The sequence below is a fragment of the Protobothrops mucrosquamatus genome, unplaced genomic scaffold, assembly GCF_001527695.2.
Source record: "Protobothrops mucrosquamatus isolate PMUCROS unplaced genomic scaffold, P.Mucros_1.0 scaffold_242, whole genome shotgun sequence".
In the NCBI taxonomy this organism is placed as follows: domain Eukaryota; kingdom Metazoa; phylum Chordata; class Lepidosauria; order Squamata; family Viperidae; genus Protobothrops; species Protobothrops mucrosquamatus.
Window position 1 is genome coordinate 137,734 of NW_015386318.1, and position 26,005 is coordinate 163,738.

General features: G+C 44.3%; 2 protein-coding genes across 2 annotated transcripts in view; both read right to left on the reverse strand.

Moving 5' to 3' along the window:
- Positions 1 to 10,548, reverse strand: part of FBXO22 (F-box protein 22) — an 11,458-nt gene extending 910 nt beyond the window's left edge. Inside the window, exons 1-6 of the mRNA XM_015830217.1 lie at positions 10,396 to 10,548; positions 8,695 to 8,827; positions 7,804 to 7,900; positions 6,207 to 6,302; positions 4,097 to 4,261; positions 2,336 to 2,501 (exon numbers count right to left, since the gene is read on the reverse strand). Coding sequence (XP_015685703.1) covers positions 2,336 to 2,501; positions 4,097 to 4,261; positions 6,207 to 6,302; positions 7,804 to 7,900; positions 8,695 to 8,827; positions 10,396 to 10,499 — 761 coding nt within the window. The 5' untranslated portion in view covers positions 10,500 to 10,548. The remainder of the gene's footprint in view (positions 1 to 2,335; positions 2,502 to 4,096; positions 4,262 to 6,206; positions 6,303 to 7,803; positions 7,901 to 8,694; positions 8,828 to 10,395) is intronic.
- Positions 10,549 to 11,991: 1,443 nt separating this feature from the next.
- UBE2Q2 (ubiquitin conjugating enzyme E2 Q2) lies at positions 11,992 to 24,300 on the reverse strand. The gene is made up of 12 exons (XM_015830233.2): positions 24,202 to 24,300; positions 22,418 to 22,522; positions 22,081 to 22,137; positions 21,095 to 21,232; positions 20,310 to 20,394; positions 17,087 to 17,147; positions 16,024 to 16,114; positions 15,835 to 15,893; positions 14,806 to 14,854; positions 14,227 to 14,322; positions 13,561 to 13,627; positions 11,992 to 13,014 (listed from the first exon to the last, which is right to left on the reverse strand). The coding sequence occupies exons 2-12, from the start codon at positions 22,445 to 22,447 to the stop codon at positions 12,983 to 12,985; spliced, it is 765 nt and encodes a 254-aa protein (XP_015685719.1). The 5' UTR covers positions 22,448 to 22,522; positions 24,202 to 24,300; the 3' UTR covers positions 11,992 to 12,982.
- Between the last annotated feature and the right edge of the window lie 1,705 nt (positions 24,301 to 26,005).

Below are 26,005 nucleotides of genomic sequence, written 5' to 3' on the forward strand. Positions count from 1 at the left end.
CCGAGGCGTAGCTGGCAAGCGGCAGAGACGGAGCAGGCCGACCACCAGCTGGCCCAGCCCAAGGGAGGTAAGGCACCCGCCGGAAAAGGGGGAAAAAATGGCGGACAAAAAAAATGGCAGACAGCCTTGCTTGGCGACCCCCATGAAATGGTCGATCGACCCCAAATGGGGTCCCGACCCACAGGTTGAGAACCACTGGGCTAGTGAGTTCAGGAGCAAGAGTGTCGTCTAACTTCCATAAAGGAAATAACTCAAATAAGGAGAGAAGGAGAGAAGTGCAAACAGGGGGGAAACAAAGATGACGAAAGGGATGTAACACACACATCATTAGCACTTCTAATTTTAGACAAGCCAACGAGGTAACTTTGGCAGAACACGAAGCGTTTTAAAAGTGGCAGGCTGTAGGAGCAGTTACAGAAATCCCTCTTCTTCCCTTAAGGCTGGACGCGAATGAAAGTGACCGACTCCCAATCAGGAAAAAATTTTCAGGCATCCCATGAAAAGGAAATAAAAACATGGAAGATATACAAGTAGTCCTCGATTTACATCCGTCACGGAGCCTGGATTTTCCCTTGTTAAGTCATAACAGTCGTTAAGGCACTCGTGTGACTGGACCCCATTTTATGACTTTTTTTGCGGCAGTTGTTAAGCGAACGTGGTGATCGCTGTCCAGCGTATGCCGTTGGCCATTAAGCAAATCAATGTATTCTTATGGGGGGGGGGGTTGGCCAGAAACTAGACAAAAAAAAGCTGGAAACCGGCAAAAAACATTGCAAATTGCAGTCACATGATTGTGGAAGGCTGCAACCGGCCATAATGATGAGCTGGAAGGCCTGATCCAACATACTTTTCTTAATTTAAAACAACTTTATCAGCCTCTAAACAACAGAGAAGCTGAGATTTTCAGAAACAGATAAAAGCCAACCTCACGGAAGCATAGAGTCCTTGACTTACATCTGTTCATTTAGTGACTGTTTGAAGGTACATAAGTGACTTATGACCAATTTCCACACTTATGACTCTTGCAGCATCCCCGTGGTCGCACAATCAAAGTTCAGATACTTGGCAACGGGTTCCTATTTATGACGGTCGCAGTGTCCCGGGATCACGTGATCCCCTTTTGCAACCTTCTGACAAGCAGATTCACTTAACAACCAGGTTACTAACTTAACAATTGCAGCGATTCACTTAACAACTGTGGCAAGAAAGGTCGCAAAATGGGGCAAAACTCCCTTAATGACCGTTTCGCTTTGCAACAGAAACTTTGGGCTCATCTGGGATCTCTAAGAGGATCCTGTAACAACCGAAGCCTATCAAAGCAAGGCCCCAGAGGACCCCCCGGCCGATACCCACTTCTCTGAAGTCAGGGATGTGATGCTCTCTACGTATCCGCCCGCTAAGATGACGCTTTTTTCATTAATTATGAGAAAGATTGCAGATATCTAATACTACACATATTAACGGCAGCAAGAATTGTATTTGCCCAATATTGGAAAAATTGAAAATTTACCAACTGAAGAAGTACTAATTAAGAAAATTCTAGAGCAGTGGTGGCGAACCTATGGCACGCGTGCCAGAGGCGGCACTCAGAGCCCTCTCTGTGGGCACACGCACTGCCGCCACTAGCAGCTCGCGCAGGTCCATTAGGCCGCTGCCGCTGCCCGGAGTAGCAGCTCTGTCCAGCACAAAGCAGGCAAAATGGCCGGCTAGCAAGCTCGAGTAGAGGTGTTAGAGCATCGAGGTGGCCATGCCTACCTGGCCACATCCACCCAGTCTGCTGTAACCACCCTGGCCACGCCCACCCAGTGGGCCACACACCCCACCCTCCCTGAGGGAACCACAATGCTGATGTGGCCCTGGCATTTTGCAATAAATAAGTGGGTTTGGGGTTGCGGTTTGGGCACTCGGTCTCTAAAAGGTTCGCCATCACTGTTCTAGAGTGTGCAGAGATAGATTGACTTTAAAGATTAAAGAAGACTCAGTGTACTTTAGAACATGGGATAATTTCTATCAACGGCTAGAAAAACGAGTCAGAGAGAAAGGAATGTGATATGTAATTTTGAATATATATTAGCAAAAAGAAGGCTATTGAGTGATGAATTAACATATTGTTTATGATAATTAACTATATATATTATTGTTAGTTAAATACATGTACCCAGACATTATGCTGTTTGCTAAATATTGAAAATGTTATTTGGAAAAACCCCAACCCCAACCCTAACCCTAACCGAAATCCCAACCCTAATCCCAACCCCACCTCATCCCTAACCCTATAAAAACTAATAAACTCTATACAAAAAAGGCCCCGGAGGACCTCCCGGCCGATACCCACTTCTCTGAAGTCAGGGATGTGATGCTCTCTACATATCCGCCCGCTAAGATGATGCTTTTTTCGTTCAAGCGATTGACAATTTGGCGGAGAAACCGTGTCGATCCCGACTTCCAGGTGTTGTAGCCAAAGAGAAGCACGGCTCTGAGATCGGGGTTGTTCTTAAGGCCTGATGGGAGTAAAAAGGAGAGAGGACAGAAATATTCATCTCTGGCTTTCTGCTGATAATAATGACAAGATGCCAAACGTCACCCGCCATTTAGTTTACGGGCTGCATCTGTTTACGTTTTCTGACCTACTTTCCCTAAAGGGATAGAGCAGCCGGGCACGTATCAAAAGAAGAGATTCCCACAAGAGAATAACATAACAGCCCTCTGGCAAATTTCTGACCTGTTTGGTATGCAATCCTGGAGGGGTTTTTTTTGTTTTTGTTTTGGTAAGGTTCTAATCATACGTTTCGCATTGGACAAACTTAACCAGCAGTTTTAACCTTTTGCATGTCAGAATACAGGCAGCCCAGCAAGGAAAGCAGCAAACAACACACTGACTTGCTTGCTTATATGGCTAGAAGAAAAAGAAAAGGACTCTACATTCCCTCCCCGTTATAAAAAGCCTGTTTAATACTACGGGGACTAGTTATGCTTTAGCAGGGAGATGCACAAAGTTGGACAACAAAACAATTGGCTTAAGTTTATTGTTCTGGAGGGGGAATCTTTGCTCTCTGGCTTAGTCGGGTCTGGTGGTTAAGGGTGTAAAAATATTATTTGTACCTTGCCTTTATTATTTATTTTTATAAAGAACTCAAGGCAACAAACATATCTAATACACCTTCCTCCTCCTCTTTCCCCACAATAACCCAGTGAAAGGAGTTGGGCTCAAAGAGCCTGACCAGTCCAAAGTCACCCAGTCGGCTTTTATGCTTAAGGCAAGACTAGAACTCCCTCCCTCCCTCCCAGTGATTGGCCTAAAGTCACCCAGCTGGTTTTCATGCCTAAAGTGGGATTAGAACTCACGGCCTCCTGGTGACTGGCCGAAAGCCACCCATTGCCTTGCATCCTAAGGCAGGATGAGAAGGAGGAGTTTGCCAGTTTCTAGCTTGGTGCCTTCACCCCTAGATCAAATTAGTATGGAAAGAATGGGAGGATGGCTTAGAAAATACGATTCGCTTCAAAGAATCACTAAGTTCTTTTCAGCCAAACATCACATCACAAATCGCAACGTTCCAACACAGCATGAAAAAGATCTTTGAAGCAATTCCCACCACGCACCCGTTAAGCCCATGTTCCTCTTAGGAGGGTCAGCGGTAGCAGCTTTTACAATCTCATGAACTGCTACTGGGAATTAAAATCCCACACTGTGACAGCCTTTAAAAATAATAATAATAATAATAATAATAATAATAATAATAATAATAATAATAATAATAATAATAATAATAATAATAATAATAATAATAATAATAAATAAAAATAAAAATAAAAATAGCAAGAGTTCGAAGCAACCTAGAACTAAGGAGAAACTTCCTGACCGTTAGAACAATTAACCAGTGGAACAACCTGCCTCCAGAAGCGGTGAATGCTCCAACACTGGAAGTCTTTAAGAAGAGACTGGACAGCCATTTGTCCGAAATGGTATAGGGTTTCCTGCCTGAGCAGGGGGTTGGACTACATGACCTCCGAGGTCCCTTCCAACTTTATCATTATTATTATTATTATTATTATTATTATAAAAGAGCCCCAAAACAACCACCCGGCTTTGGCTTGCCTGCTTCAGCAAACTCTTCTTCATTGATGGTTTGCCTCTTCGGGTCTTTAAAAAAATGGAAGGTCTGAATCTTCACCCCATCGATTTTGGGGAAGAGCAGGGCGAAGCCGGCCTCTCCCTCTTCGACCTCTAAGGGACGGTGGCTGCCAGAGCCTTGGGGAGTAACTGAAAAGCGACGTTCAGAGCAGTTAGGGGTTAATCTCATTTTTCAAGACTGCAAACATCATTTTTAAACAGGCTCCCCGTTTTCTGCAAGGAGCATAAAGCAGTGGTGGGGAACCTATGGCACGCTTGCCAGAGGCGGCACTTGGAGCCCTCCCTATGGGCACACGTGCCGTTGCCCCAGCCTTGCCTCCCCCCACGACCCCACCACCAGCAGCCCCCCTGGAGACTCGCCCTCGAGTGTGGCCCACGCGGAGCAGCGCAGCCAAAGACATGGCAGCCAGGCAGCGTAGACAAGACTCTGCCCTCACACCCCATCATGCAGTTGATGCTGCAGGGCGCGGGCAGAGGGTGTGGCCGCCAGAGCGCTGCTGGGCTGCCTGGGCGATCTGCGGCGGGCCCTGGAGGCGGTGAGTGGCCCTGCGGGCAGGTGGGGTGGCACTCGCTCTCTAAAAGGTTCGCCATCACTGGCATAAAGCAAAACCTGGGCAACTCAAGGCCGAAGCATCCTTCCTATTATTCTTCGGTATGTTTGCAGATAGTCCTCCCCTTACGACCACAATTGAGCTCAAAGCTTTTGCTGCTAAGCGAGACAGTTTTACGACTTTCCTTGTCACCGTTCTTAAGTGAATCACGGCAGCTGTTAAGTTAGTAACACGGTTATGAAATGAATCTGACTTCCCCGTTGACTTTGCTTGTAAGGAGGTCACAAAAGTGGATCAGGTGACCTTGAGACGCTGACATCCGTTGTAAATAGGAGTCAGTTGCCAAACATCTAAATTTTGATCACGTGACTATGGGGATACTGCAGTGGTCCTAAAGTGTGAAAAACAGACACAAGTCGCTTTTATTTCAGTGCCGCTGTAACTTTGACCGGTCACTGAATGAACCGTTGTAAGTTGAGGACTACCTGCAGATGGCAGGCACCAGAGCTTCAGCAAACCAACTCTGGTGTGACTTGTAATGTCCTTGCTAAGGTTAGCAGAGCTCACCTGCACAGCACAGGTGGCGTGGGTCGCCCTCCAGCTACGCTGGGTTTCAAGTAACCAGGATGCAAAAAAAAAAAAAATCTCAAGAGCCATCCAGACAAAATTAGAGAACAAGGAAGCGGGAAAAGGCAAAACTTCTTAGGATCTCAATCTGAAAGTGTTCGGTAGGATTTGTTGAGGTTTCAACTGGTTCTCCAAGTGTTTGTAGAATACACTTGGGTTGCAAATCTAACGTACCTTCTCCTCTCAGGTCCTAAGAAGCTACGGGGACAAAAGCAGACTTTGCTTTTTGTATTTTGAAACAGACCTTTTTAACAGGGTTTGGAGAGCCTGGCCTTTTAAACATGGGTTACACCAGGGGTCTTCAAACTTGGCCCTTTTATGACTTGTGGACGTCAACTCCCAGAATTCCTCAGCCAGGCACGCGTGCCTGGCTGAGGAATTCTGGGAGTTGACGTCCACAAGTCATCAAAGGGCCAAGTTTGAAGACCCCCTGGGTTACACAGTATCTGCCAGAATCCCCGACTGGCATACCTGACAATTTTTGTCGCTCTGAATTCAGAGGAAGAACATGAAGATTTGAACAACCACCCAGAGATAATAAGATTACAACTTCCGAAGTGGAAGTACTCACCCACTTGATTATTGCTTAGTAACCTGATCTGCTTGGCACCACATCACTTCCAAAGCAACTGTGAATGTGAAGCCATTCAAAATTACACTCCTTTCAGTTCATTTGAGCCAAACCCGAGGGAGAACTGGGGATCCGCTAGGCCCCGGGACTTGTGAGCACCTGGGAACGGTTTCCATTCTAATCAGAAGTCCAAATTCGAAGTTTATTTGCAATTAACTTTACAGAATGCTGCCTCTTTGAAGCAGGTGCAAAGACCGGTTTGGATGTATAGCCACACCGAGGGAAAAACTCCGGGAGCTTATTTTGTTGAGGTGGTTCTCCTTACCTACAACTCCAGGTGTCACAAGTCCAAGCACCTGGCATCGCGTGGGCAGCAGGTTTTCCAGGGCAGCGGCGATTTCTTTACTGTATCTTCGCCGTGCTGTAATCACAACAAAAAATGGTTAGTCCAAGTTCCTGCAGGATCAATAATAACTTTGGAGGCAGCATCCAGTTTTTCAAAGTATTTTAGCTGCTGCAGTAAACATGGAGATTCCTAGGAATAAGGAGAGCTGCTTGAAAGTCCCACATCCATCACTGGTAAGTCTTCACAATTTTCAGGAATAGGTTTTTGGATAATTCATGGGTCACTGGGGGAAGCTTTTAACAGGAACAAAGTGACAAGAAATGAAAATGAGATTTGTATTTGCACTGATGGTGTTACCTAGTCTGGGTAATGAAACGTCTGCCAGACAATCACCAAGCTCAGAGAGCAACAAGGACCCCTTGTTTCAACACTCAGCTGCAAACATTCCCCCCTATCAATCTGTGTTTGTTGCAAGGAAGGGTGGTTTGCATAATCTAACCCAGTGGTGGCGAGCCTATGGCATACGTGCCAAAGGCAGCACTCGGAGCCCTCTCTGTGGGCACGCGTGCCGTCACCCCAGCCCTACCTCCCCGTGGCCCCCTCACCAGCAGCCACCCCAGAGTAGAGTCGCTCCCAGACGCGGCCCGCGCAGAGCAGCGCAGCCAAGGACATGGCAGCCGGGCAGCTGGGACAAGACTCCGCCCTCATGTCCCATCGCTCGTAGTTGATGCTGCGGGGCATGGGCGGAGGGTGTGGCCGCCATGGCACTGCTAGGCCCCTGGGCGATCTGCGGCGGGCCATGGAGGTGGTGGGTGGACTTGCGGGCAGGCGGGGCAGGGCAGAGTGGGGGCAGAGCTGGGGTGGGGGTGGGCCAGGGGGGCGGGCCAGGGGGCAGAGCGGGCTTTGGGCACTCGATCTCTAAAAGGTTCGCCATCACTGATCTAATCTATCCTTCGGGAATTTAACTGTACTTTTCCAAATGCACGGACAAAAAAGACCTTGTTATTTTCAAAGTTCTTAAGGCTACCTTATAAAAAGTTTGTAAAGTAGCAGCAGCAACCTCTTCTAGCTGTCCGCTCCCAAGGTCATCCATGGAGTGGATCAAGGTAACCCCTGCCTCAATGCTTTCCAAATTTGACAACTTTGAGAGGTGTGGACTTAACTCCCAGAATTCCCCAGCTCTGAGAAAATTGAAGTCCCAGAATTCTGGGAGTTGAAGTCCATACCTTAAAGTTGCCAAGTTTGAAAAAAATACTGCTCTATAGGATTTTTCCAGCAGTATACTTTCGTGCTCCTGCAACTGGCCAATAACAAGAAATTCTAACATATTAAAGAGTTCAGTGACTTAGATCAACTATAGACCCACATCAACACTCTTTGTTACTGCCGTACATTACTTCACTAAGGTTGTTTAACCAAGTCACAACAGAGCAGAGAGCTCCATTCAAGGCTACCATTTTATCTACAGAACCCAAACCATCTAATCAGAGGACTGTTCCCTTGTCCCACATGTATAAATCAATGACTAAAAGGACAGCTCATTGACGAGGGAAGAACAGTCTTGCTGGCCACCTACCTTTCTTCAGACCATAGACGCAAAACTCTCTGTTTTCACTGAACGTCTCTGCGTCTGCTATTATATACAACACTGTCTGAGGGAGGACTTGAACTTTCTGTAATGTAAAAGCAAAGCACAACATGATGGATGCACATCAGGAACTTTTCCTGCGCAGGAAAAAACAAGCACAACTCCAAATACAACTTGGGGCCCTTGGTGCTTCCTAAGCTTGGTTGTTTTCTTGCAGACATTTCATTATCCAACTAGGTAACATCATCAGCGCTCTGCTGCTGTTGCTGGTGCTCTGCTGGTGATCATAAGATGTTACTTATTGGGTAATGAAATGTCTACACCAGGGGTCTGCAACCTTGACAACTTTAAGACTTGTGGACTTCAGCTCCCAGAATTCTGGGAGCTGAAGTCCACAAGTCTTAAAGTTGTCAAGGTTGCAGGCTCCTGGTCTAGAAGAAAATAACCAAGCTCAAAGAGCACCAAGGACTCCACAGTTCAGCCTGAGTTACAGATATTTCTTCTCCTAGAACCCAATAAAACTTGAATAAGCTTAGCTGCTTCTTGGCTTAAGCCACTGAAAAAAGATAAAATTACAGTCCAAGATTGTTTCTTAACAATCACTATTTTGTTTAGAAAAACATATTCAATATGTGATCATTTAACAAATAGGTTTCATTCAGAGCTGCAATCTTAAGAATACCAGGAAAGTAAGAACTCCCGCCTAATTTCTATAAAATTTCTAAGTAAACCTGGATACTTATACCTGTTGGCTGAGGAATTCTGGGAATTGAAGTCCAAACAGCTTAATGTTGCGAAGGTTGAGAAATGCTGATTTAGAGAATGAACCTCAACAACAGCCAAAGGACCTGCTTCTGCCAATCTGCCCAAACCGCTTACCTCAATGTCTTCAGCTAACACGTGGACCAGGACATGGGTATTGGATGGGCCTGGTTCCAGGGCAGAGACCCAGGTGATGCTCTGCTGCGTTCGCAGGATTCTGCGGGAACACTCCCGCCACAGCTGGCACACACTGTAACAGAGATAATAATAATAATAATAATAATAATAATAATAATAATAATAATAATAATAATAAAGTTGGAAGGGACCTTGGAGGTCATCTAGTCCAACCCCCTGCTCAGGCAGGAAACCCTATACCATTTCGGACAAATGGCTGTCCAGTCTCTTCTTAAAAACTTCCAGTATTGGAGCATTCACCGCTTCTGGAGGCAGGTTGTTCCACTGGTTAATTGTTCTAACTGTCAGGAAATTTCTCCTTAGTTCCAAGTTGCTTCTCTCCCTGATTAGTTTCCATTCGTTGCTTCTTGTCCTGCCTTCAGGCGCTTTGGAGAATAAGTTGACTCCCTCTTCTTTGGGGCAGCCCCTGAGATACTGGAAGGCTGCTATCATGTCACCCCCTCGTCCTTCTCATTAAACTAGACATACACAATTCCTGCAACCGTTCTTCATATGTTTTAGCCTCCAGGCCTTTAATCATCTTTGTTGCTCTTCTCTGCACTCTTTCTAGAGTCTCAACATCTTTTTTACGTCGTGGTGATCAAAACTGGATGCAGTATTCCAAGTGTGGCCTTACCAAGGCCTTGTAAAATGGTATTAACACTTTACAATCTATTACTCCCAGGCCACAGTGGAGAGCCTTCAAGGCCACACATGATCACGTCCTTAGGACAACTCCTGAGAATTGGAGTGGGAATGGGGGCCTCTGTTTTAACTCTGTCTTAGCCCTCTTCCAGCTAATCCACGTTCTTTGGCTGCAAATCTATACACCATTCCCAACTATTTTAAACTTCACGTAGCTGGAGTGTTTGGTGGCTCTTACAGTCAGAAAAGTCTTCCCGACAGCCAGTACAGTGGACTCTAAGTCCTAGTCTTTCTTTAGGCAGGGAAGCTGGCTAGGAGACTTTGGCCGGTCTCAGTTCAAGTGTCAGCCTCCAGATCAGACCAGGAAATCAACTCTACAGGAAATGTAAAACTACTTGGTTTTCAGAATGGCTATCATAACAGATCTGCCAAGTCCGACAAAGTGATTTTTCCTCGCTTTCTACAATGGGCTTCTTTGGACCAGTCCCTCTCCCTTTGTCCAACCTACCTCAGTGAATTATTGCTGTGTGGAAAAGAGGAGGCAGGAGTATTGGGTAGGTTTGCCACACTGGGTAGGTGGATGGATAGATAGAAATTTGATGATAGATAAGATAGGTAGGTAGGTAAATAGATGATAGATAGATGATGGATGTTTGTGTGCGTGTCCAGCCTCCAAGTCGCAAAGCGAGTACAGCCAGGCCAAACTTGACCAATCACTGTATTTGGGGGGGCAACTGCAGCCGACGGGGCCCTCCTCCTCCTCTGAAGCCCCCTCCCAGGGATGTCAGCTGCTCCCTTCGGACTTCTGCCTGCCTCCGCTGCGACCGCCATTTTCTCACCTTCCCCTGCCCGCTCCCCCCTTCCCTCCGTGGCTACGACCACCAGCCCCCTCCCCCTCCCCCTCCCTTCGAGGGCCGGCTCCTCTCCCGTCGCTCCTCCGGGTCCGTTCGCGGCCCGGGCGCGCCCTTGCCCCCCGGCGGCCCTCGGGCTGCTCACCAGGCCGCCCGCAGGAGCGCCTTGGTGGGCAGGAAGCCGAGGATCCGCTCCACCACCTCGGCGAGGCTGCTCAGCACGTAGCCGCCTTTGGGATCGGGCTCCATGACAACGGCAGGCCGCGCGAGCCCCCCGGAAAAGCACCAGCGGAGGGTCCCGGAAGCTCCGGCGCGCTGCTGACGTCATCGACGACGCGACGCTTTCCGTTGCCGTGGAGATCGACGCGCGGGGAAAGAGACCGGAAACCGTCCCTCGGCCTCTAGTGATCAAGGATAGCCGCTCTATCCTCCGGCATCTCTATGGTGAGCACTGCTTACCCGTACACTACGAAGCGCAAAATGGGACTCGGGGGACCCGGAAGTCTGTCGACCTTTATACTATTTTTTCCTATCTCTATGAATTCAGCTTGTGGTCGGGAGACCATAGAATAGTGCAGATAGTCGACTTACAAGTGTTCATTTAGTGACCATTCCAAGTTACAACGGCTCTGAAAAACTGACTTATGACCATTTTTCACAGTTATGACCATTGCAGCATCCCCATTTATGACGGTTGCAATGTCCTGGGGTCATGTGATCCCCTTTTTGTGACCTTCTGACCAGCAAAATCAATGAGGAAGCGAGAGTCACTTAACAACCGTGTTACTAATAAGTGCAGTGATTCACTTAACAACTGGGGCAAGAAAGGTTGTAAAATGGAGCAAATGTTTCACTTAGCAAATAAGTGAAATAGATTTTGCTTAACAACAAAACGTTGCAAAATCAGATGTGACTTACTTAACCACCTTGCTTACCAACAGAAATTCTGTTCGCAAGTCAAGGAGTCCCTGGAAATAGTTGAGCTTCCAATTACTATCATGTACCAGGAACTTTTTTGTCTTTTACCATTACTAAAAATTCAAAATCAGTCCAACTTTTTAACACTGTTGATATTTACACTAACTTAAGATCACATTCAAGTCCCCCCCAAAAATGGCTCTTCCAGAAACATTGCAGTAACAGAATGCTTAAAATGGTTCATTTATTCATAAACTTGATGCAAGTTTACAGATTATTGTACACTGCTAAGTTTCCGAATTTTTTTTTAAAATGAAACTCCCAATAAAATAAAAATAGAGAAGTCGAGTGTGTGCACCTGTCATTGTGCTAGTCCATTAGAAATATTAAACAATTTGATTAGGTATCCAAAATATTAGCCTCAGGTTTTCAAATGAGCTATGGGAAACTCATAGAATTTGTCCTCTGTTTTAAGGCGGCTAAGACATTTCGATAGCAACAATATGTACAACCGAGTAAGCCAAAATCCTGGAAATCATCTGGAGAACGTCTTCAAAAGATCATAGGAAATAAAGTTCCACCAGGCAGAAGTCTTTAAATCTTGTCTTTCAAACTGAAGTCCAGCATCTGTGATCATCTTTTGGGTATCAAAGAAAGTACAGATGTACGTTTGGAGGTGAAAATGGTGGAACATGGGAGAACCGAGGCATTTTTGGTCTTGGAAAGAAAAATGCTAATTCCTTTAATGTAATTCCAATGAATAAAGAAAGTGACCCCAAATTCAGCTCTAAAAAATTAAAACACCTGCTTTTTTTTTTTTAAAGGTAAGGCAATAATAAAGCTGTTACTGGCTCACAGCAGTTTCCAATCCAAATTGGTCTTCTAAAAAAGGAAAAGAATTATTTTCTGAACAAAATCCATGGTCATGACAATGGTGACATTTAAAAGAAAACACCAATCTGAATCAAGATTTTCCTGGGAATTCCGTGGCTTTTGTTTTTTTTAAAAATTGGTCTTCTTAAAAAAATAAGGAGTGTCTTGACTTTTGCTCATTGCTTTTTAAGTTCATTATCTACAAATGATTGCAACAACCCGTTAATGGAACTGAACTTGTAAAGAGGCTTTCTAGAATTTTAAATAAATTTTCAAGCTTTATACCTAGGGTTCGTTCTTGAGAAGAAGAACTAGAGTCAAAAATTATCAGAACAGCTCAGCAACCTAGTAGATATTGACCCGTTGCAAAGTTTTATTGGCACAGCCTGGCTGTGCTGAAACTAAGGAATTCTAACCTCAAGACAGCCACAAAAAAACCACATTTTAATTCTTTCACATTGCAAACTTTCTCCCATATCACCGTTCAAATTAGAAATTCTACAAACGTTCTCAAATTTTAAGCCTGGAAAAAGAGAGATTGGTTTTACAACATCTGAAAACTCTACAACACATTATTAAACTAACTTTATTCCTCTTGGTTGACTTTAAATAAAATATATTGCAATCCTCTGCAGTCCATTCTGGAGAAAATAAAAAACCCTGAAGTGCATAGAAAAGTCGATAGGAAATTTTAGTAAACCAAGAACCCAGTGTGAGGGATTCAGTACTAAAATACAGGTATGCTCAATCCATTGGGAAAATATAGGAAAGTATTGTTCTGTTCAAAATACTTGTCCAATGAGCAGAACAGTATGGCTGTGATTTATACTGGATATCCACCAATGTATTTATGAGCTGTTATGGGGCCTTTATAGCTTGAGTTTGCATGGAAATAAAATCTTTCACTGATATTGGTCCAAATGTAAGTATGGCCCTCAGTATTATCCATCTTCTTTTGGAGGTGTGAACCAACCTGGAAGAAGCAAATAATTACACATTGACAAATATGCAGGAACAATGGTAAACAAGACACTTTTATGCTTTACAATAATTTCATATAGTATCCCTGAAGTCTAAAATGCATGCCGAGATGTATGCCTTGAAAACCCACTGAAGGACACTGGTCCACCACATTTCTGGGTCTCTGAAACATAAAAAGGCTGCAGATAGAAGTCTCTGTGTAAAAAAGATCCATGTTTGTATATGGCTTATAGGGTTGTGTGTAGCACGTGGGAACAAATTAGGAGCAAAACAAATACACTTTTTATTTCCAGCTCCACCGAGTACTCAACACAATGGATCTGAATCTGAAGCAGAAAATAATGAATGATTGTCCCAGGGCCCAATTATAGGTAGTCCCCGACTTCCAGCAATTCATTTAGTGACCATTCAAAGTTACAACGGTCCTGAAAAAAGTGACTTATGACCATTTTTCACTCTTAGGACAATTGCAGCATCCCCAGGGTCTTCTGATGTTATACTTACAAAACTATGGGTTTTACATACATACCATACATACCATTTTTCTCATGTAACTGTACTAGAGATTTATAAGACTGCTGTGCTCTCGCTAGATTGTATTGGGTCTGGAAGAGAGAGAATGGCTTTAAATGCTTATGTTTCCCTTCTAAGGAGACAAAATCAGCTTGCACAAAGAAGAGGTTTGAGATGGTGGACAGAGATTTATACAGAAATATTCATGCTGTGCTAAGACAAAATCTAACTAGGCTTTTAGGATAAACTGCAAATGCACCAGTTCAATCAATACACCTTAAGATGTAAACCATGCTTTACACACCACATTGACTGGGTCCCCAACAATGCTGGGCTTTAAAAGAAGCTAGCGACAGGTACCAAGTGCACCACTGTTTCATTTACCCAGGAGATTTTTTATTCATTTTATTTAGAAAATTTATGTGGCTTCCTAACTCACTCCTGGCCATGCACAGCTGGCTGGGGAATTCTGGGAGTTGAAGCCCATACATCTAGAAGGGGCCAAGATTGAGAAACCCTGGTATGCAATCTGGGAGAAGAACTTCCAATCGTATTTCGATTAAATGGATTTGCTTTAAAACCTGGCCATTAGGTGATCAAATGATCCCCTGCTTTTCAAGCCAACTGGTTTGCAGCGAAACAGACAAACTGAAGACTTCAACAGCTGGGAACACACACCGATGTCGCTTACCTTATTTGCCCCAAATTGTATTCTGGCTTTTCCTTTGACTAACGTGGCATTAATCTGCATGATGACCGATTCTGTGGAATAGGCGCTGCTCCAACCCTAAAAACCACAGGGGAGGGTCCAGGGGAGAGAGGAAGAAGGTGAAGGGAAGTCCTCCAGAGTCAGGGGTAACCACAAAGTTATGTACAGGCAGCCCTTGACTTACGATACCACCTTTGTTTGGCAACCATTCAGTTACAACAGCACTGAAAAAAGGGACTTGCAACCAATTCTTTAGGACTGCCATGGCATTCCCTCTGAGCATGGGGTCAAAATTTGCACCCTTGGCAACCAGCATGCATTCACAACGGTTGCAGCTTCCCGGGGTCACGTGATCTCCACTTGGGACCTTTCTAGGTAGCTCCCAACAAGCCAAACTTCAGTGATTCATTTAACAACCATGGCAAAAAAAAAAAAAAAGATTATAAACTCGGGCACAATTCCCTTAACAACCACGTGTTGTGGTCATGTCAAAGCCCACCAGGACATAAAGGTCAGGTGATAATTCCACCATGGGCAGCCACCCTCCAGCCCTGCATTTACCTGTTTAGTTAGAAGTTCCATACAAAGGGCACCTCCACCCAGAACGTACCTGAGACATATAAAAAGCACACTGAGAACATCTCCAATAGCTCTTTATTTAGGTATTAAAATTTGTATGCCGCCCATCTCTAGGCAGCTGACAACACCCTAACTAACAGAATAAAACCATTATAGCATTAAAACACCAGACATTAAAAGCTAAAACATTAAAATTAATATTAAAATGAGTAATCCCCCCCCAATCTATAGAGGGAGTGGGAGGCGAGATTTTATACCAGTCTATATTAGCTACCTCCAAAATGAGTAGTTAAAAGTCACATTTAAACACAAACTTCCTTAGTTAAACTTACGGAGACAGGAGCCAAAGGCTCTAAAGTAATTTGAAAAATCTCCCCCCCTCCTTTTTTTTTTGTCTCTGTGTTTGTACCATGTCCATTCCACAGGTGACAGTTTGGAAACTGAGACCATCAAAAGCTGTAAAATCAGTTCTGGAGCTGCAAACAGTTTGGGAATCGGCGCTGCCACGAGAATAATTTAGCAGAAAGGCAGTTATAGAAGATAAATACGGTAAGCACCGTGCAATTACGGTATTTCGATATTGCCTTTTGTGACAACCATCTCATTTTCATGTGGGGCATTTTTCACAGCGCACTTTGCTATACTCTCTAAGAGGCTCAGGAAATCTTGATAAACATTCAAATTCTAACCCTTTTGATTCTTGCTCATATCTCCCCAGTTAGAGCAGGAATCCCCTTAACACCTCACGTGCAAATATTTTACACTCAAAGGAAAATAGACTGACTGCTGACAGTCCAGTTCCAGGAATGAGGACAGAAAAAAGGGTTCTTGACACCCAACCTTAGATAATAGGTCTACCTGTATTTCTCTTACTACTCTCTTGAAAAAGCTGCACCAATTAAGTGTCCAGAACACAAGACAAACATCAGATTTGTAATTCCTGAATAATGGCTGAAATATCAGATTTGTAATTCTTGAATAATGATTTTTTTTTAAAAAAAATGAACCTACCCTCCACTGAGCACTGGAGAGACCACTCTTACAAACGGAGGGTCAAAAGGGAAATTATCCTGAAACAAATAAAGAGAGAAGCATTAGCCTCTATCTTGGGAAAGACGGTTGACTCCCCAGAGTGGTGAGAATACGTTGAGTAAAAGAAACAGTCTTGCACTGGTGAATTGCTTCCTCTTTCCTTCCTACCTTAAAAGAGAAGTTGAGCAAAATATATTCCACGCCTTCTTTTTCTTTCAAGACTTGGAGATCGCTGTGTAACGGGCTGTCAGGATCGACCCTGGACGTGGTTATGAGAGAGAAAGGAAGCAGAAGAGATGGAATAATTGAATTGCAAGGCCAAAGGATGGCTGACCAACCCTTCTTCTTATCTCACATGCTCTCTTCAAGGCACAACCCATCTCCCTAGGACAGGGATGGGGACCCTTGGCTCTTTTATGACTTGTGGACTTCAACTCCCAGAATTCCTGAGCCAGCCATCCGGCTGGCTCAGGAATTCTGGGAGTTGAAGTCCACAAGTCATAAAAGAGCCAAGGGTCCCCACCCCTGCCCTAGGGAGTGACTTGCCCATAATTAAGGGCTCAAACGAATTCTGGATGCCATGCAAAGGATAAGCAACTCTTCCGAGATATTGGAATTAAGAAAGAATTCTGGGACCTATAGGAGTAGTCCTTGACTTACGACCGGTTGCTTAGCAACCGAAGTTACGGCAGACTTCCCTGGGAATAGCTTACCACTCAGGTTTGAAATTCCGATGGCTGCCCCCTCCCACGGTCATGTGACCACATTTTAGACACTCAGCAACATCCCTGGATCACAACACCACAGTCTACAAGTTTTGCCCCACACCAGCGTTTATACTTTGTGTTTTTTTTTAGCCATAACCAGCCCATAGCGAACCATTACTTCAACTTAACAACAGCTGCAAAATAGGTCACAAAACTGGGTCAATCCCACGACTGACTCAGTTTGCAACCGTGATGGGCTGGCTCCATTACGGTCGTTAACTCAAGGGGTACCTGTAGTCTCGGCACCTCTGGAGGGGATTAATTCTCCAGTAAAGAGATGTTGCTATTTGGCTGACAAAGTAAAAAATGCAGCAAGAGAGTAGACTTTCCCAGGTGTGTGTGTGTGTGTGTGTGTGTGTGTGTGTGTGTGTGTGTGTGTATAAGTCTCAGATCTGAGTTTTTGCAGAGTGTCAACCCTTGCTCTCGTCACAGTACAGGGCAGAGGGGAAGGCAAGCAGACTTACTTTAGAAGTTTCACATGCCACTCATATAGGCTGTCATTCACAAGTTCCACTGAATAAATCCCTGTAAGGGGGGAATGGAAAAAAGAAGCACTTGATTAGATGATCAGGGTTTGGAATGGGGCTGGGAACTTCACTAAGTTTCAAAACAAGCCAACTTGGTCCACGGAAGTTTTTTTTTTTTTTAATATCAAGGACTTTTCAATATCTCCATGAATCCCCCCTACTTTGTATTCAAGGACAGGTTCTCTGAACAAAAGACACTTGCACGAGTATGAAAACATAAACAGACGCAGACCCCGTGGGGGGTACTCAACGGTTCCACCATTTCGATGCTAAGCATCTGCTCCGTATCCCAAAGGTGCTTTTCCAAAAGGCAGCAGGACTTTCTTTGGGACTTTTTTCCCCCCTTGAAGACGTTTCGCTTCTCATCCAAGAAGCTTCTTCCTTTCTTCTGAACGGAAGAAGCTTCTGGGAGGAGAAGTGAAGAGTCTTCAAGAAAAACAAAAACAAAGGAAGTCCAGTTGCCTTTTGAAAAAGCACCTGCGGGGCAACCGCGACCTGGATGACTGACAATCTCCATTGTCATCTGCACCATAAGGGTGGCTTCATCTCTGGACGTTTCCCAACCAAACATTAAGCAGGTCAACCCTGCTTAGCTTCGTCAAGGTCAGCCAAGAGCTGCCATCGCCCAGGAGGACAGATGGTTCCATGTCACGCCAGTCCTTAAAAAGCTTTCCAGTACATCCGTGAACAGGACGGAAGGATTCTGTGGGAGGAAGCTTTGCAATTTGGTTGGTTGTTTTTTTTTTTGTTTTTTTTTAAACTAGCAGTCCAGGATGCAGCTCTTTAACCAGTGGAAAAGATGGACGTAGAATTTTTAAAAAGAAACAAAGAACACCACCCTGCAGCATTCTGATCCTTACAATTCATTGTAGGCATAAAAACTGAATTTACCCAGTGCTTTATTACTGTATAATAATAATAATAATAATAATAATAATAATAATAATAATAATAATAATAATAATAATAATGATAATGATAATGATAATGATAATGATAATGATAATGATAATGATAATAATAATAATGATAATAATAATAAAGTTGGAAGGGACCTTGGAGGTCATCGAGTCCAACCCCCTGCTCAGGCAGGAAACCCTATACCATTTCGGACAAATGGCTGTCCGGTCTCTTCTTGAAAACTTCCAGTGTTGGAGCATTCACCGCTTCTGGAGGCAGGTGGTTCCACTGGTTAATTGTTCTAACTGTCAGGAAATCTCTTCTTAGTTCCAGGTTGCTTCTCTCTTTGGTTAGTTTCCATCCATTGCTTCTTGTCCTGCCTTCAGGTGCTTTGGAGAATAGCTTGACTCCCTCTTCTTTGTGGCAGCCCCTGAGATATTGGAACACTGCTATCATGTCCCCCCTCGTCCTTCTCTTCGTTAAACTAGACATACCCAATTCCAGCAACCGTTCCTTATATGCTTTAGCCTCCAGTCCCCTGATCATCTTTGTTGCTCTTCTCTGCACTCTTTCTAGAGTCTCAGCATCTTTTTTGCACTGCGGTGACCAAAACTGGAGGCAGTATTCCAAGTGTGGCCTTACCAAGGCATTGTAAAGTGATATTAACACTTCACGTGATCTTGATTCTATCCCTCTGTTAATGCAGCCTAGCACTGTGTTGGCCTTTTTGGCAGCTGCAGCACATGGCTGGCTCCTATTTAAGTGATTGTCCACTAGGACTCCAAGGTCCCTCTCACAGTCACTACTATTGAGCAAGGTACCCCCTATACTATACCTGCGCATTTGGTTTTTCTTGCCTAAATGTAGACCCTTGCTTTTTTCACCACTGAATTTCATTTTGTTAGATAGCGCCCAAGTGTTTAAGTCTGTCCAGATCCTCCTGTATCCTAAGCCTGTCTTCTGGAGTGTTGGCCATTCCTGCCAGCTTGGTGTCATCTGCAAATTTGAAGATTTCCCCATCTATCCCCTCGTCCAAATCCAATTACAGCAAGCATTCTTGCTCATTGGGTATCCAGAGGTAGGAAAGGCTACTACAGGTAGTCCTTGATTTGTCTGCTGCTAAGGGAGACATTTCTTAAGTGAGTTTTGCCCCATTTTACGACCTTTCTTCTTGTTAAGTGAATAATTGCAGTTGCTAAGTTAGTAGCACGGTTGTTAAGTGAATCTGGCTTTCCCCACTGACTTTGCTTGTGACGGCGCAAAAGGGGATGGTCACATGACCCCGGGACACTGCGACCGTCATAAATGCGAGTCAATTGCCAAGTGCCCGAATTTTGATCACGTGGATGCTGCAACCGTCGTTCGTTAAGTGTGAAAAACAGTCGTAAGTCACTTTTTTCAGTGCCGTTGTAACTTCGAACGTCACTAAATGAACTGTTGTTAAGTCACGGGATACCTGTATAAGCAACAAATACGAGAGGAGACCAAGGCAAGCACTGTTTTCTGAAGACACACTAGGAAGCCTTCTGCTCAGTTAAGCAGATGAAACGATCAGTGGAAAAGAAAAAATTGCAAGCGGGGAGAATGAATTCATTTTTCTTACTTTCGGGCTTTTTTTGCAAAAAAACCCAAAAAAACATGTTCCCGAAAAAACATAATTTTCAGCTAAAAAAAGGACCGTCTCTCACACCATGCCTTCTGAAGGCCAAGCAGGTGCTACTGAACTTAATTGAGACCCAGGTCTGGAGCAGTAAGTCCAAAGGGCTTCGCAACCTGCCCTCATTAGCACTTTCTCTGAAGTACGCAAATAGCCAGGCCTCCTGACGTCTCTTTGCCATGTCACCTGTGGTATTTTGAGAAGGTGTAAAAAAAAAAAATGTTTTCATTTCAAGACAAGGAAAAGTGAGCTTTTTTTAATTTTAAAAAAAGCATCTTTTGAAAAAAGGGCACCAAAGAGAGATAATTCACTTAGAAATCACATTCTGATAGCACAGCTGGATAAAAACAAACAAACGCCCAGCATCATCTAAATATCGTATCTCTTACACACAAATATAACACATATATAATTCCAGATGTTTACAGATTGGCGGTGAAAATCTACGCCTGTTCTCTTTAAAAGCTTCCCATGGACTTTATGGACTCGATTAAGCAGGCTAGGAATCGCAGCCATAGTTATGCTTAACCAAAAGAAATTATGCCTATACTGTAAGGTATCACATTATTTGCTCCATTAGAAAAAAAAACAAAAAACACTTACCTGTCTTAAAACTTTGTGACCGATATATATCCCTGAGCTCTTTCATTAGTCGATCCGATGCTTGGACAGATCCAGAAACTGCACCCTGCAGACAGAAAAAGGGAGAAAAACAGATATAATCTACGCAAATAAAATGCAAAATAAAAATACCATATACCTCGATTTACAACCATTATTTAATAACCATTTTAAGTTATGACAGCACTGAAAAAAGGGATCTTTTTTCACACGTACAACTGCCACGATGTCCCCATGGTCACATAATCAAAACTGAGGTGCTTAGCAACAGGCAGGTATTTATGATGGGTTTTTGTCTCCCAGGCTCACCAAATTTTAAGACTTGTGGACTTCAACTCCCAGAATTCCTCAGCCAGCCAGGCTGGCTGAAGAATTCTGAAAATTGAAGTCCACAAATTGTAAAGTTGCCAGTTTTGGAGAGCCCTAATCTAGGATCTTCCTAAGAGGCTTCCAACTAGCAAAATCAATGCAGGATACACTTAATGACTTGGGGGGGGGGGGAGAGGTAAAATTGGGTGCAACTCACTCAATGACCACGTGGCTTAGCCATGGAAGTTCCAGCCTCAATTGTGGCCATAAATTGAGGTCTACCTTCAATACAGGCCATTTCAAGGTGATCCTTCAAAAGTCTAAAATAACATGAATTCAAGGCCAGCGAAAAGGCCTGGGGTGCCTCTAACGCCCTCCTTCCGCTTTCGTTTCTTTCATAGGTGAAACGCAGTAAACTTTCTAATGGATTCCTGTCCTCGCACCTACCAAGCACTTACGTTTAGGTGATCCTCCCTTTGATTCTTTCGGATTTTTTCCAGAATGGCCAGATTCTCCTTCTCGATGCCCTCATCCTCGGATTTCTTCCCTTCGGCAGGCCCTTCTTCCTTCATGTCATAATGATCCAGATCAATGTCCTACAAGGCAAGATTGCAGAGTGCTGGAAAGCAGAAGCTCAGGAACACGCCAGCCGTCTGGCAGTTTGCGTGGATCACGCCTGTTTCTCAGCCAGGAGAGGCTACAGGAAGACTTTAGGATAGGAACAGGCAAGGCTTACAATGCCACAACTGGTGCAGCGGAAGGGAGCATGAAGATTACAGAAGATCTGGACTGGGTAGTTTAATGAAAAGAAGAACTAGGGGGAATATGATAGCAGTGTTCCAATATTGGAGGGGCTGCCACAACGAAGAGGGGGGTGCCACATATTCTCCAAAGCATCCGAAGGCAGGACAAGCAACGGATGGAAACTAATCAAGGAGAGAAGCAACCTGGAACTAAGGAGAAACTTCCTGACAGTTAGAACAATTAACCAGTGGAACAACCAGCCTCCAGAAGCTGTGGGTGCTCCATCACTGGAGGTTTTTAAGAAGAGATTGGTCAACGAAATTGGACAACCATCTGTCTGAAATGGTATAGGGTTTCCTGCCTGAGCAGGGGGTTGGACTAGAAGGCCTCCAAGGTCCCTTCCAACTCTTTTTATTCTGTTAATCTGGACTGATCCAGACCAGGCCAGCTTTGGAAGAAGATCCGACTGGTTCAAACAAAGGGGCTCTCTAAGAGGTGGAACCATACGGAAGACAAGTTGATGCTTTCTAGATGTGAGGGACTCTCATTGCTGGCTAGAATCCAGAACATCTGGAGAGCATTAGGTCGGAGCACTGACCTCCGATGACTTCCTTAGACCTTCCCACCTTCGTTTTCTGGACAGATAATGATCCAGAAGCAAAAATAAAGAGAAGAGCAGGCTGCAAGCAAGACCACCTACTTCACCCATATCTTCCTCCTCTTCCTCTTCTGATGTCGCCTCTTCGGTCGTTCCATTCTAGAACACAATAAAAGATCCTCATCAACTAAACAAACTGCCTTCTCCACGAAGATGACTTGAGCAAGGAAGCCAAGAGCTTCTAGGTGTGTCAACAAACGCCTGGCCTGCACGGACAGCCACCGCGGAGCATCCCTCAAACAGCCACTCCTCTGGCCAGCAATGACAGGCTTCTGAGTCACCTCTCTCACACCCTGGGATGAAACTCTGCAGTCATCTGCCCGCTTGGCAGGACTTTCAGTCCTGTGTCCTCAAGCCCTTTCAACAGGGCCTTCCTTACCTGGCCAGATGGCAAGGGCTGATCTAACATTTCGACATCCGGATGCTGGGGAAGGTTGTAGAGTCGGCAGAGGTCACAGATCAATCGCTTCAGCTGCTGGAGAAGCTGCGGGGGAAAAAAAGGAGATTTAAAGAGGCCTCCATGGTTGGGTCTAGGACAATTCAACACGGCCAGCTCGTCATGGCCAACTCAAGATGGGACAAACTTGCTTCAAGAGTTACACTAATATCAAAGAAATGGTGGAACAGAATCCTTTAAGGAAGGATGTAAAAGGAGGGACAGAATGAAATGGGAATGATGTAAATTCAAATCATTTTTTAAAATTTATTTTAAATTATTAAATTGTTCCGCGGCAAGTTGGGTGTGGTGAGTTGGCTGCAGCGAGTTGTCCCATTCCACACTGGTTGGGGGGTCTTCTGCTTCTTCAGCTCATGTCCCACAAGGGACGCTGGTTTTCCTTGAGTTATGAGACAAAGGCGAGCGGTCTCTACTAACAAATCCAGGGATCAAGGAAATATCCAGTACTTTTCTTATTAGTGTTAGATCTTTAGCCCTCACTAAATTCCCCTGGAAACAGTTTGCTCTGTTCCAATTATTCTAGCAAAATGGGCAGAGAAAGCCCTGATCCACCCCCTCCTCTGATCAAAATTCATGCCAGAGTGCACGAAAAATCAAGACATCAAACCTGATCCAGAAGCCTTCTCTTTAGTTCCTTGACTTACTTACAACCATTCATTTAGCGACTGTTCAAAGTTTACAACAGCGCGGGAAAAAGTGGCTTACGACTTGATCCTTACACTTCTGACCGTCACACGATCTTCACGGTCCCGTGATCATAATTTGGGTGCACGGCAAGGATTTATGACGGTTCAAGAGCTCTGGGGTCACATGATTCCTATCTGCGACCTTCGCAGCAAGCAAAATTTGCTGGGTTTGCTTAACGGCTAGCGATTCACTTAACAGCTGCAGCGATACGCTGGGCGAAAAAGTAGGCGTGACTCGCTTAATAACCATTTTGCTTAGCAACAGAACATCTGTGGTCGTAAGTTGAGGACTGGCCTGTACTAGCTTTCCACAGGCGGCCAGTTCTTGGAATTAGTCAATGATTCTCCAGCCTCTGAAAATAAAACCTTTGGCAGCTGGCTTAGGGAAAGCAATTCAAAAATCCAATTGCTGCACAGACAAACATTAAAAATGGATTCTAAGTGCCAGCGGGGAGACAATTAAGTTTGCCCATAAAAAAGAGAACTGCAGCATGACTAAAGACAAAAGGGAAAACAGAAGCCGGCATTCGAAGCCAGGATCCAGCCTGCTGCAGGACAGCGATAAGAGTAAGAGAAGGAAGCTGTTCTTTTTCCAAATTTCTACCTACTGGGCCTTCAAGGTGCTGGAAACGATGTTTGGAAAGAGAGATTTCCCTCCCTGCTTTCTCCTGCATGTGCAGAACGCCGGGATCCTAAATCAAAATAATAACCCTGTCTAGGTTTGTTCGCAAAAATAGTTTCCTTCTGTAGCACACTGCAGGCAGGTTTCCCACCTCGAAGCAGCATTTATTCATTTCCTGACTTGCAGTTGCTGAAGGATTTGTGAATGTTATTTAGCTCTGGTGTTAGTAATTAAAATACATTATTGACCAGATGAGATCATTGTTATTTTGCGAAGGGCTTTGCTGGATGGAGGGTGAGCTCTCCGAGTTGAACGCTATTGAAAACTGAACCCTTTTGAGATTCGAACCCGAGGCCCCCTTCAGATTAAAGAAAGCTCAAGGATGGATTTTTCCTTACCAAAGTATTGCTTTTAATATCCTCTAATCGCTCCAGCACTGAAGTCAAGTTGGGGTCATCTGATTCCACAAACCATATTGGCGACGAAGATGGGTAAGACTCCTGCAAGGTTAGGGAGAACGAATAGCTTAGCACAGAAAACTCACCAATGCCATAGCATCGCCTCGGGAATTCTGGAAATTATAGGATGGTTCCACCAGAAAATAAAACCCACCAATTCATCTCACGATTCAATCTGCTTGTTTTGCTCCTGATGCAACCAGAACTGGCCGCCGGCATCGAAAATGAAAAGAGAGACACTTCCAGCATTTCTGCCTCCCCCCAAAAGGAAACAACGGTTCCTATCTGGACAGCGTGAAGCCGTTTGCGTTTATCGCACTTCACAGATGGACAAAACCTATCTCGACTCCACAGCCAGCATGGCAGACTCTGCTGCCCTTGGCCAAAAATGGCATTTGCTCTTCTTTGGCAAGCAAGGTGAGAGTCCCCCCCCCTTCTCCCAAGGAAGCTGGAGAGGTCCCTGCGGTAAGTTTACAACGAATCCTGCGAGGCAGGCAATGGCTAATGGGCAGGGGTGGTTTGGCATCACCCTTTGACCCAAAGGTGCTTTTCCAAAAGGCAACTGCGCTTTTCCCCTTGAAAACATTTCTTTAATTTTGGAAATGTAAAGAATCACTAGGGACCTACTATCATATGTGGTGGGAATGTTCAAAAGTACAAACATTTGGGCATTTGATAAAACAGTGGCTAGAAAAGATACTAATGCAGAACATTGAGCTAAAACCAGAACTCTTTCTGCTGGGTATCACTAAGGTTAGGTACCATAAAGGATCCCTATACCTATTATTACACATGCTAACAGCAGCAAGATTAGCCTTTGCACAGAGATGGAAGGATAATGAGACACCCTCAGAAGAAGAAGTAATAAATAAGATTTTATCCTGTGCGGAAATGGATAGGTTGACATTAGAACTCAAGGATAAGAGTGAAACAGATTATTATGAAATCTGGAATAAATTGTACAATTGGTCGGGGAAAAATAGACGGAAAAACTCTCTGATTCATATTGTGAAAATATTAAATGAAAATTTAGAATATAAATGACAGGACCCACCAGAGAGAATATTTAAGAGAAAAAGAGACATTTGTTGGAATATGTGGATTACGAATTATAGAAATCAATTGTTAATGATCTTCCCTTACAAATGTAAACCAAGCAAACACACTGTTAACCGACTATTATGTGATTTATGTTTTAAAAACCAATAAAATTTATAAATCAATAAATAAAGAAAGAAAACATTTCTTTGAACTGAAGAAGCTTCTTGGATAAGAAATGAAAAGTTTTCAAGAAAAAAAAAAAGAACAAGAAAGTCCAGTTGCCTTTTGGAAAAAAGCACCTTTGGGACAACCACAGCTTGGATGATTGAGAATCTCCCTAGACCTCATCCACTGAGGTCTGGAGATATACAGGTCAATATGAACTGGGCCTGCTATTGTTAACGCCACAGCCCAAGCTCTGCTCTCTCTCCCACCGTTGCAAAACTCTTCAAACAGATCCAGTTCCCTGCAGGTAGAAGACTAACTCATCAGGGAGAGAGGGCTGCTGGCTTTCTCCCCCCCACAAAAACCCCATCTCTTTAGAAGCAGAGAAGGGTCCATCCCCATCCTTGTTCCTGCCTCTGTAATTGGTTGGACTTCCCTTTCCGATGGAGACCAAGGAGCCACGGCTTGCCCTCAGCAATTAGCAGCTGTGAAAGCAAACCACGCTAATGAGGAGCCATTTTGCTCACCTCCAGATCAA